The following is a 12,506-nucleotide window of genomic DNA, read 5'->3' on the forward strand; positions in this document are numbered from 1 at the left end:
ATTAAACAAATATCATTTGGTAATGGCTTAACTTTTTTGCTGTCCTTATTTCCATATAACATTTTTTAACAAACTTGAAGTACTTGTTAATAACTACTTGTGTTTTGAATATTTGTGTATCTGAGCAGGTGCCAAAATAGATACATTTGTATTCAGTCATCTCTGGCCAAAGTATCCTCAAAGAAAGTAAATGAGAAAGATGTTGATAAGTTTCAACTATACCAGAACTTTTCATGCAACATAAGAAACATTCAGCACCATCAGGTAAATAAGGAAATTGCTTATGTATACTGATAGTAGTAACACGACAATAGTTTGGATTTGAAGAATTTTATGTCAAATATTTTCTTGTTTTTAAACATAAAATTATTACGGGATTGTCATAGTCTCCTAATTTCACAAATTCTAAACTGAAGACTCAGAGAAGTTTGTAAGTGCCACTGAGAATTTTTAGCAGGTATCTTGTTTCCTGGTTGGTGATCTTTCTTGCTAAGCATGTGCTTCCTCATATACTTGGATTTGAGCTCAATTCTAAGTGTTTTCCACATGCAATATCAATCAGATGATTTAGAATAAAGTGTAAAAGATCTCATTTAGTTGGTTTGTCCATAGTCACTGTATCTGAGTCTTCTAATTTTTCAGTGTCTTAATTTTTTTCTGAAATGTAGTGATAGGCTATATGTACAGTATAGAATGTGACTTTTAAATAATAAAGGGGAGGGGGAAAAAGTTACAAATAAAAAATACAATAGTGCTGGCTTTTGTATTTATATATGTAGTTACTTTAACCAGTATTCTTTATTTCTTTGTATGGCTTTGAGTCATTGCCCAGTGTCTTTTCATTGCAGCCTTAAGGACTTTTCTGTACTATTTTTTTCTTTTTTTGGTACTGGGGATCGAACTTGGGTCCTTGCGCTCGCACAGCAGGCACAGGTGGCAAAACCACTGAGCTAAATCCCCGGCCCAGATGTTTAGAATTTTTTTTTTTTTTGGTAGCCAGGATCGAATTCGGGTCCTTTTGCTTGCGGGGGCAGGCGGCGGAACCAGTGAGCTAAATCTCCGGCCTTCTCTGTACTATTTTCAGTAGGATAGGTTTCCTTGAGACAAGCTCCCTTAGTTTTTGTTTATCTTGGAAGTCTTAATTTCTCCTATTATTTAGAAAAAAAATTAACTATAGTAAAATTCACATAAAAAATATGCTCTTAAACTAAGTGTACAGTGCAGTGGTACCTTGGTTCATGAACTTGATTCTTTCCATGATTCTGATCGCAGAGCTTGTTCCATGACTGTGGTTGCAACCAGAATATGCTTGCAATTGCTTGTATATGCTTGCGAGTTCATTCTACCAAACTCGTGGAACAAATTCTGCAACTAGAATCATGGAAAGAATTAAGTTCTTGAACCGAGGTACCATTGTATAGTCCTCATTGTTGTGTAGCCAATCTCTAAAACTTGATTTTGCAGATAGGGTCTCACTATGTAGCTCAGGCTGGCCTCAAACTCATGGTAATCTTCCTGCCTCAGCTTCCTGAGTGCTGGGATTACAGGCCTGTGCCATCATACTTGGTTTAAAATTCCTTTTGCAGAGTTTTGATGTTATAGTTTGTTCCCTTTTAAAAAAAATCTATTGGAGCTTGGAAAACAAGTAAATTCTTGTATTAAAACCAGTATATTGGTCACCTTTTCATCATTGTGACTAAATACCTGAGAAAAACATCTAAGAAGAGGAAAGATTTATTTTGGCTCATGGTTTCAGAGGTTCCACTCTGTGGTCATGGGCTCCATTACTTTTAGGCCTGTAGTGAGTCTGAAAGATGGCAGAAAGATGTGACGGAGGAAGGTTCCTAACCTAATAGCAACCAGTTAAGCAGAGAGAAAAGGGAAAGAGCCAGAGAAGAAGGGGGCCAGGGACCAGATATAGTTCCCAAAGTTATGGTTCATTCCCTTCAACTAGGCCCCACTTCCTGTTTCTGTCACTTCCCTATAATGCCATCAAATTATGATCTCATCCATGTACTATTCCCCTGATGAAGTTGAGAACTGTTATGATCCAGTCCCCTTCCAGAAACCTGTCCTAAAAAAACCAAAAAGCCCATGAGCTTTTGAACACATGAGTTTTTGATGGACATTTAGACCTGAACTGTAACAAACAGCCCAACCAAATCTTTGCATGAAAATATTTTTTAGGGTTTAGCATGTTATTTATTTTTATTTATATTAATTAATTAATTATTTTTTGATACAGGGTCTCACTATGTAGATCAGGCTGGCCTTGAGCTCACTGTGTAGTCCAGGCTGGTTTTGAAATCATGGTGATCCCTCTGCTTCAGCTTCTGAGTGCTAGGGTTACAGGCATGTACCACCATGCCTTGGTGGTCTTAGCATTTTACACTTGATCTTAGCCAAAAGGCCTAAAAGCAATGGTTTTATCATTTTAAATAGTGTGTTTGGCACATGTAGCATATGATTGACATAGACTCCTGCAGCTACTGCTGCTTCTTGATTGTTTTGTAGACTGGAGGAATAATGTGCTGGGTCACAAAGATAGCTTCCCCATTCCTATAGTGTTGAGACCTCATATCCCCAGCTCTCAACCCTGTTTTTCAGTCCCTGTGCTAATGTATCAGCATATATTTCCTCAGAAAACGATGAAAGTTAGTAGTAAAAGAATAACATTGCCTGGAATGTCTTCATGTACTGTGGAGATAAGTTTTACACCTGTCTACTGACTTCTTCTGGCTGCATTTTGTTTTCTTTCTCCAAATTGGCCCTTAGTGAGGTCTTTACTATGCCATGAATATGTAAGATGGCCTTCACATCCTCCTAGGAGACCAGTCTTTCCTGTTCTTGTGTTTTGCCTCTTTCACAGATGTCCCTCTTCCAGTGCCTTTTACATTACCTATTTCCTGTCCATTGCTGTCATCCACGGTAATTCCACTTTACCCTACTACTCACTTTATCTTCAGTTTCTGTCTCAAACTGTTATTTCCCACTTGGAAGAACTTACCTTCTGTTCCTAGTTTTTTGAGTGTTTTTATCATGAAGTGCTGCTGGATGTTGTCAGATGTTGTTTCTGAATCTTTTGAGGTGATCATGTGACTTGTTTTTTTATTCAGTTGATATAATCTATTACATTACTTGCTTTTTCGGATGTTGAACCAACTGGACATTCCTGGAATAAATCTTATGCTATCTTGGTGTATGACTTTTTTTTTTTTTTTTTGGTACCAGGGATGGTGTATGGCTTTTTATATTTTTCTGGCTTTGTGTTGGTAGTATTTTGCTGAGGATTTTCATCTGTAGTCCTAATAAGACTTTGTAGTTTTCTTGTGAAGTCTTGCTGGTTTTGAATCAAGGTTATACAGACCTCATAGTGAGTTGAGAAGTGTTCTCTTCTCTTATAGTTTTGGAAATTTTGATGAATGACAATGATTTCTTCTTCAAATAGTAGAATTCAAGGAGGGAGCTGCCTGAGCTTGGACATTTTTTCATGGGCATTTTTTAATGTATGTGTGTGTATATCTTTTTTTTTTTTAGGACTTTGTCTATTTTATCTAAGTTCTCTAACTTGGGATAATTGTTCCAAGTATTCTCTTATGACCTTTCATTTCTATAAGATCCATGTTGTAATGGCCTCTCTTTTGCTCCTGATTTTTATTTTAACTTTCCTCTTTTCTTCTTGGTTAGTCTAGCAAAAGGTCCATTGGTTTTCTTGCTATTTTCAAAAAACCCAGCTTTTAATTTTTGAGGATATTTTCTCTTGGTTTTCTATTTTCTGTTAATTTCACTTTGTTCTTTATTATTTCCTTGCTTCTGCTTGTTTGAAGCTTTGTCCTTCTCAAAGGAGTGTTTTTAATGTGTTTTAAAAGAATTGGTCTTTTAATACAATATTACTTAAGAGCAGGATCTGAGTTTAAATTCCTCCTTTGATACTTGCTAGCTTTGGGAAAGTTAGTCACAGAAAAATTATTATATCAAATGAGCACATTACATAGAAGAGGAAGACTGCCATGAGTTTGTGGCTGGCATGGACTATATAATGAGTTTGAGGCCAGCCTGGACTACATTGCAAGACCCTGTCTCAAAAAAAAAGAAAAATTCTGAGCCCACAGACTAGACAAGATTTGCAACGCTCACCCTCCTGAGCTGAAAAAATGTATGGACAAGAAGTTCATCATTGAAATTAAACGGTGCCAGACATGTCCAAGGAATATTGCAAGGGTTTGATCTCTTTGTGAATCTTGTGATAGACGAATATGTGAGATGGCAACTAGAGGACAACAGGACAATACTGGAATGGTGGTAATACTGGGAAGTAGGATAATCATGTTGGAAGCCTTGGAAAGAGTTTAAATGATGACTGACTGTTCAGCAGAGAAATCCATGCCCCTCTCCAAAGGGCTAGTTTCACGATGACTGAAAATTTGGTCATATACATTATCATATTAAATTTTTTGTTAAATAAACTTTTGTAACAGTAAACAAAAAGATAATGCATTCAAAGTATGTACTCAGGTAAGTTTTACAATTACTAAATGCTCAGTGGATGGTAAAAATTAGTAGCTAGTAGAGATTTATCTTAGGACTTTATATGTTTACATATTTATCTTAGTACAAATAATCTTTTCACTGATATAAAAAGTATCCCCTCTCAACTCTAGATGATCAGAATTTTTAGTTAGTAGAGTCTGACATTGAAATTTTTAGATCACAAAAGTCTTTGTGAATGTGATTGATAGATTGGCTTTGTTCTCACATTCTCAAAAAACACTTTATGGTTTTCTCTATGAAGGAGATAGGTTACTTGAAAAAAACTATACAGATCATTATTTTTGCATACATTCTTGGTAAATAAAATAAAAAGTTGATACGGTTCTCAACTAGATAGCTGCCTCATCTGTTTCATAAATATTGACTACATTTATCACTTACATATTTTGTGGATTAGTCTTTACCATATGTTTGTTTTCAGATTTTAGCAATTAACCGTGGAGAGAATTTGAAGATACTGACAGTCAAGGTCAACATTTCTGATGGAATAAAGAATGAATTCTGTAGGTGGTGCATCCAAAACAGGTAAAATACCATTCTGATATCATTTTGTTCTGATATGGAAAGATATCTATTATGTATATTAAAAAGTATGTATATAATTTATATAATGTACATAATGTCCTTTTTGCATTTAGAAACTATATTTGTTATGTATGTTTAAGTAGAAAATATCTAGGAGGTGCCATAAGAAATTATTCATAATGATTATCTCTGGGAAGAGGAACTTTTTACTTTAATATAGACATGTGGTGGGTAACATTTCAGTCAAGGATTAGTGATGAACTGTGTATATGACATTAGTTTCATAAGATTATTACGGAGCTGAAAAGTTTTTCTTGCTCACTGAACACATTGTGGAATAAGAGGTAAGAGAAAAAGTCACTGCAGAAAGAGAAGAGCCACCAAGGAAGGGAATAAGAAGGAAGAGGAGGGGATATAAGTGGACAGTGGATATTATACACATTGAAACCTCCCCCCAATATGATCCTATGGAGAAGGATAGGGCAAGAGAGGGTAGAAGGGTGTTTAAAATGACCAAAGTATGTTATATTATATGCATTGGCCAAAAGGAAGTTCATTAATCTGTATAACTAATAAAAAATGACTGGGTGGGTGGAGCAGAACCACCAAGAAAATTCACACTGAAAGGTTTACCTGAAGTTTTGCAGACTGCAAAAGGCTCCTTCAAAAGTTTGAAAGCACAGACCCCAACACTAAAGGTTTTTATTAATAGACGGGAATGCTTATGGAACATTATCTGTTTCCAAGCAAATCTTTGATGAACGGAAAAGAAACGAACTTAGCAGACCACTATAGCCATGTTTCTGAAAAGCTGACTCTTTCTCAGGAAGAGCCTGCCCAGGTCCTTTGGGAGGATTCCAGGCGGAGGCCTTGTCATCACAGCACTGGCTCCCATGTGTTCCTCACTTGAGGTAGTGAGATGAGATGTCCAGGTGAAACCTGTGCAGCCTTAGGCTAGTGTGTGTGAGTGTGTGTGAGTGTGTGTGTGTGTGTCTCAGTTTTTTTTTGGTGAAACCTGTGCAGCCTTAGGCTAGTGTGTGTGTGTGTGTGTGTGTGTGTGTCTCAGGTTTTTTTTGGTGAAACCTGTGCAGCCTTAGGCTAGTGTGTGCGTGTGTGTGTGTGTGCGCGTGCGCGCTTGTGTTTGTGTTTCAGTTTTTTTTTGTTTGTTTGTTTTTAGTACCAGGGATTGAACTCAGGACTTTGTGCTTGCGAGGTAGGTGCGGAGCCACTGAGCTAAATCCCCAGCCCTGTGTCTGTTTTTAACAAAAAAGTTTAAAAAGTGAAAATAATTTAAATAGAAAAAGCTTATGGAATAAAAATATAAAAAAAAACTTTGTACTGCTATACATACAATGTGTTTTAAGCTAACCTAATACAAAAATAATGAAAGTTAAAATTAAGTTTATAAAGTAAAATAGTTATAGTAGGCTAATTTATTGAGGAAAGAAAAGAATTAAAATGTAGTCCAGACTAAGTATGCAGAGTTTGTGAAGTCTGTAGTTGTTTAAAGCCTCCACATGCACTCTCAGCTCACTGATTCACCCAGAGCAGGGTCCCATCCTGCAAACTCCGTTTATGCCAAGTGTTCTATACAGGTGTGCTTACTCACACATGCATTCATTTATTCATTCATTCTAGTCCTAGGAATTTAACCTAGGGAGTACTGTGCTCCATTCCCAACCTTTAAAGGTTTTTAAAAATTTTGATACATGGCCCTACTCAATTGCCCAGGTTGGGCTCGAACCTGTGATTCTTCTGCCTCAGCTTCCCAGAGTGTTAGGAATACACATGTGTGCCATCATGACTGACTCAGTTTTAAATCTTGTATACTGTGGTTTTGCCATATCTTTTCTATGTTTAGATACACAGATACTTACATTTTGTTACAGTTGCCTACAGTATTCCATACAGTGGCATCTGCTGCACAGGTCTGTAGCCTAGGAGCAAGAGGCTATACACTCTGTAGGCTAGCAGAGTAGTAGGTTATGCCATCCAGATTTGTGTAAGCACACTCTTAGGTCTGAGCTACAAAATCGCTTACTAATGCACTTTTCAGGACTTACCTCCATTAATAGGCAATGCATGACCTTTTCTGTACTATTTGAATTGTTTATAAAGTGTATGTTTTTAAAAATGAATTAACAATAATATTGTACTGAAATATTTTACTCTGTAAGCATAACTGAGACAAAAATATAATTTATGAGATAAATCTTTAAACAAATTGTATGTTTAAAGATACAACTAGAATATTTTGCACATTAAGGATGATTGAAATGAACATTAGTTGAACATGGTGGCACACACTTAATCCCAGCCATGCGGATGGCCGAGACAGGACAATTCCAAGTATGAGTACGGCTTGGGTGAGTCAGCAACTTAGTGAGGGCTTGTCTCAAAATAGAGTTAAAAGCCGGGTGTGGTGGCATATGCCTGTAATCCCAGTACCCAGAAGGCTGAGGCAGGAAGATTGCTGTGAGTTTGAGTTCAGCCTGGGCTACATAGCAAGACCCTTTCTCAAAAGAAATAGTATATATAAAAAAGTACATAATAAGTTAGTTTCTCAGCCAGGTGTGGTGGCGAGTGCCTATGATCCTAGCACTCAGGAGGTTGAGCCAGGAGGATCATGGGTTCAGGGTTTGCCTGGGCTGTATTGGGAGTTCAGGGCCAGTCTGAGCTACATAACAAGACACTGTTTCAAAAAAGAAAATAAAAATAAATGAGATTCACTTTGATCCTTTCTCTAAAAGTTTCATAGAAAGAGGAAGATCCTAAGAAGCAGATAGATTTGAGTGTGAATTCCAGTTATATTACTTCCTACCCATGTGACTATGGATATGTTACTTAAATTCTTTCTTGCTTTTATTATCTTGAAAATGGTGAATACCTTCCTCATAAATTTGAGTGAGTTAAATTTGCCCCTGTGTAATTTTGTGGTATAATTCCTGGTTTTGAACCGACCTTTGATGGTGTCTATTGTTGTAGAGTTGTGGGATTATTGTGCTTATTCCCTCTTTAAAAATGTTTTAGTAAACTGGAGATAACATCTAGATTTATTTTCTATAAATATTCATAATTCTTAGTATTAGAGTTCGTCCCCAATATAGAACTACTAGTTATAGTTTTAACCTTATTTTTATGCTAGGTAAAAATCAAGGAATGATTTTTGTTACAGTAATTTAATTATTTCCTCTTGACTTCTCTGTATTTTATTTTATTTGGTTCTACTCCAGTTGAATAGTCAGTAATAATATTTACTCTACAAGATAACATGTTACATCACTGGTACAGTAATATAATTTTCAAATTTGCAAGTTTTTTTTTCATGTAGGTAATTCTAAGAGCTGAAAAACTCTGGGAACTAAAGGACTGTTCTCAGGGACTTTTTTTCTTTCCTTTAAACATATTAGAATGACTAGAGATACTTACTTGATAAATCTTCTTTAGTTTTTTACTCTTCATCACACTACTTCCACTCTTCTCCACCTTCACCTACTCATCCATTCAGGTTGTGTGTCAGCTGTTGGAGATTCACCTGAAAACGGCCCAGATACTCTGTTCTTGATGATAATGAAGTTTAATGAGAGTGACACTGAGAAAATAGTATGTTGACTTGCAAAGCAAAAGTACAGCATATGTGAAAAAATTTGTAACAGCCCTAATGTATTTGGCTTGTCATGTGTGTAGCTCAGAGACATACACACGTCTCTGAATGGACATGGGAGGAGAATGACAGGAAATGAAGATTGATAATGTCAGTATGCTCCAGTACATATCTAGCTTTCTAGGTATGCTGAGGATCTTGTTTTTTTGTCTTAGGGTGGTGGGAAGCCAATAAAAGTTTTCAAAAGAGGAGTGTTGTGATCAAATTGGATTTTAAGAAGATAATTCTGGCTGCAGTATAGGGAATTATTTGGCAAGAACCAAGAGTAGATGTGGGGGCAAGAGATGATGGTCGCTTTGAGGATGGTAGTAATAGGAAGTATGAAGTAGTCTACTGAGGTAGGACAAGCTGTCTGATTAAATGGTGGGTAGATTGGTGAGGGAGAGGTAAAGGGAAGCATGACATTTGTAAGGCTTAAATGGCAAGATAAATGATGCTACCATTTATTATCATTCTGTAAATACTATATAAATGACTATGCTACTATTTATTATCATTCTGTAAATACTATATAAACTATATAATTAGCACAGAATAAGTTAAATAGAAATTTTATTATCGAATTAGTAATAGTAAGAACTTATTGCTCATGTGTTAATATCAAAAGTAATACCTAGGAATAAATTCAGCAACTGAATAGTTTATTTGAAATTGTGTGCATCTAGTTTAAGAGGGTAAATATGAAGAAGATTTCTGAGCTTGTCAGATGCCATAATAGTTGTGTTTGTGAGAACGCTTCTAATCCAAGTTTTTGCATTTGCTCTTTAAACGAAAACACATGTGAGGGATGATCTCAGCAGGTCCTTATTCATGACTTGGATTGTATAATGATCAGAATCTGTCTTTTTGAGTTTGCAGATTTTTTTGTTGTTGACCTGATGAGTAAATTTATTTTCTCTGAAATTGTGCCTTTTTTGTGGTAGATTGAAGGGGAATTATCTCCTGTATCCAGTTTTTTCTTAAGTGTGGAAAAGTCCAAACAAGATGGAGAAAGCCTACCTTGGTCTCACGTAGAAGAAATTGGAAGAGCACATTCCTTTAGGGCATGGGTCTTACCAGTTGTTTCTAGTACTGTCTTGGCCCTTGTATGTATGTGAGTTTGTGACACCTACCTTAATTTTGTGCTTTGTTGTGCGCATCTCACATGGGATATGTTTTGCATTGTGGAATTTGGATTAAGTGAGGCACTTCATAGTTTGTTTTTTGGGTTTTTTTTTTTTTGGTACCAGGGATCGAACTCAGTGCCTTGCGCTTGCCAGGTAGGCACAGTACCACTGAGCTGCATCCCTGGCTCTCTAGCACTTCATAGTTTTATTCAGAGGTATTTAGCTATCAGGGTAGTGGAAGAATCAGGTTTTGAGATGATATCCTATAAGGCAAATTGTTTGTATTAGTTTAAACATATAAATAAGATTTTTGAGTTCACTGTACTAGTTCAGGTCCCTTGTGCCAAGTGCCATGAATAGATCCCAGGAAACCAGTGAAAGGGCAGAAATTATTGTTGGGTAAAGAATATAAAGGAATTTCTATAATGCAGAAAATGGATATGATTATAATGATTCAGGACTGAGTCCAGTGACCTAAAGGTAAGGTATGAATAAATGACCATCTTTGCATATAAAATAGACCCACAGTCCTCTGTTCCAGGGAGGGGAGCAAAACAGTCCAAGCCAAAGGAGGATCTTTGGGGGTTGAAGACCATTGGGGCCTCAAGAGTATGGAGGTAGAGAATCTTAAGGACTTTGAGCTTTTTCCTGCAAATAGTAAATTGTTGAGGCTGAAAAGGAATGACTTTAGCAGATTTATCAGATAAATACATTTAAAAAAATCCCTCCATTGAAATCTTCCTGCATCTGAGAACTATCTTCCTAGTTTATTGTCTTATAATCCAGAACTATCTCTTATTTTTAATTTTTTTCTCTTTTTGTTCTCTGAGACAGGGTCTCACTGTGTAGCCCAGGCTGGCCTCAAACTTGCTATGATCCTCCTATCTCAGCCTTTCAAGTGCTGGGATAACAGGTGTACATCACTATGCCCGGCTTATATTTTCTTTCTTAACTAGCTAATCTCTATAGCCTGGTGTATAAGAACCTGTATAATCTCTTCATTGCCATATTTTCTAGGTTCATATTTCCCTAACTTGATCCTACCACTTTATGACCTAGCAGTATAGTACTAATCTGCTTGTAGTTACTTGAATTTATCATGCTCTCTCATGCCTCTGAGCTTTTACATATGCTGTGTTTTCTTTCCAGAACAATTGTGTTCATTTGTCTTGCTTGGTAAGCCATAATTACTTTCAAAAACACGTATCAGATATTTTCTTCTGCGAAGTCTTCCTAAACATTGGATTTCCTAAGATGATGATGATGATGGTAGTGGTGGTGGTGGTGATGATAATAAGAGCAATGCTTAAATAAAATGTGCAAAAAACTGTATTGGCAACTACCGAAGTGGTGTTATTATTCCCATTTTACAGATATGGAAATAGTAGTACAGTACAGATGTATTTTAGTAAAATCCCCAAGGGGGAAAAAAAAAAATCCCCAAGAAAAAAGTAGAGCAGAATTTGAAGCAAGGCAGTCTGGCTCATATCTTGTTTATAACTAGTATGCTGTACTCCTATCACCCCTGCTTTTGAGTTCTGTATATCTTTATCTTTTACGTATTTCTATTTTTACACTTATTTTGTGATACATTTGTTAAGACATTTGTCTCATTGAAAGGGAGACTTGTATGTTTAATTCTTACCCTGCTCCTTTGTACCTTTCTTTTTCTTATGAAGGTGACAGCAGGGAGTAGTAGTGATTGGGTGGAAGAAAGAATGTATATCCTACCTAAAAGCACATTCATTCAAGTTAAAAAACAAGGCTGTGTGTTGCTGAAGTAACCCCTTTGTGGAAAAGGCTCAGTTATTTGCTGTTATATAAGCTTTGGTATTCACATTGTAAATATTTAAATCTTTGCTGAAATTAGTTCATTTCCTAGCCTGAGATAAGTATGAGAGATGAGAGTACCCTTCAGGTAGATTAATGGTTTATTATAAGTTATTAATATTTTATTAATGGTTTCTATTCAAGACATAGTGAAAGGCAAAGACAGAAATGTAAGTAGATGAAAACACAAAAGGGGTAGGGCTGGATTTGTTCTTTTCCACTTGCATTTTTCTCTTCTCTTCTTTCTCCAGTGTCCACTAATGATTGGTTCTGTGGCATTTACATTGCCCAGTTTATATGCAGATGCTATCTGATACTATGCCCTGAGCAGTAAGTTCAAGAATGCTCAGAAGCAAGGTTAAAGCAGAGTTCCTCCTTTTCTCAGTCTCATTTGACTCTCAGGAAGAGAGAAGGAAATGGGAAGAGAATATAGTGCTCATCTTAGCCATAACAAAATACCATATACTGGTATTAACCAACTGGCTTAACCAATGGAAATTAACTTTCTTATGGTTCTGGCGGCTGGGAAGTCTGAGATCAAGGAGTTGACTGGTTCGTACCTGAGGAGGACTTTCTTCTGGATTGCAGGGTTCTTCCTGTGCTGCCCCGTGGTAGACAGGGAACGTGGGGAGAGAGTTCTCTGATGTCATAACGTCATCTAAACCTAATTATCTCCCAGACGCTCCACCTCTAAATAATGTCATATTGGAGGCTAGGGCTTCAATGTATGAATTTAGAGAGGGACACAATTTAGTTCATAGCAGTGCTATAATAATTTTTGGTGACTTTGGAGACTTCCCAGAAGAGAGTAGTTTTTCCTTAAATTTTGT

At 36.5% G+C, this 12,506-nt stretch overlaps 1 protein-coding gene and 1 pseudogene across 3 annotated transcripts in view; both read left to right on the forward strand.

Moving 5' to 3' along the window:
* Nucleotides 1–12,506, forward strand: part of Srbd1 (S1 RNA binding domain 1) — a 240,327-nt gene that overhangs the window by 46,151 nt on the left and 181,670 nt on the right. For all 3 annotated transcript variants that reach the window (XM_087216429.1, XM_021253815.2, XM_087216430.1), the window contains 2 exons: nt 129–264; nt 4,973–5,076. In XM_087216429.1, the coding sequence (XP_087072555.1) occupies nt 129–264; nt 4,973–5,076 (240 nt within the window). The remainder of the gene's footprint in view (nt 1–128; nt 265–4,972; nt 5,077–12,506) is intronic.
* Nucleotides 2,870–4,952, forward strand: LOC110348008 (small nuclear ribonucleoprotein G pseudogene; annotated as a pseudogene).

This window comes from Heterocephalus glaber, unplaced genomic scaffold, assembly GCF_053883595.1.
Source record: "Heterocephalus glaber isolate CG9 unplaced genomic scaffold, H.glaber_assembly_v1.0 deba00001457, whole genome shotgun sequence".
NCBI classification, from domain to species: Eukaryota; Metazoa; Chordata; class Mammalia; order Rodentia; family Bathyergidae; genus Heterocephalus; species Heterocephalus glaber.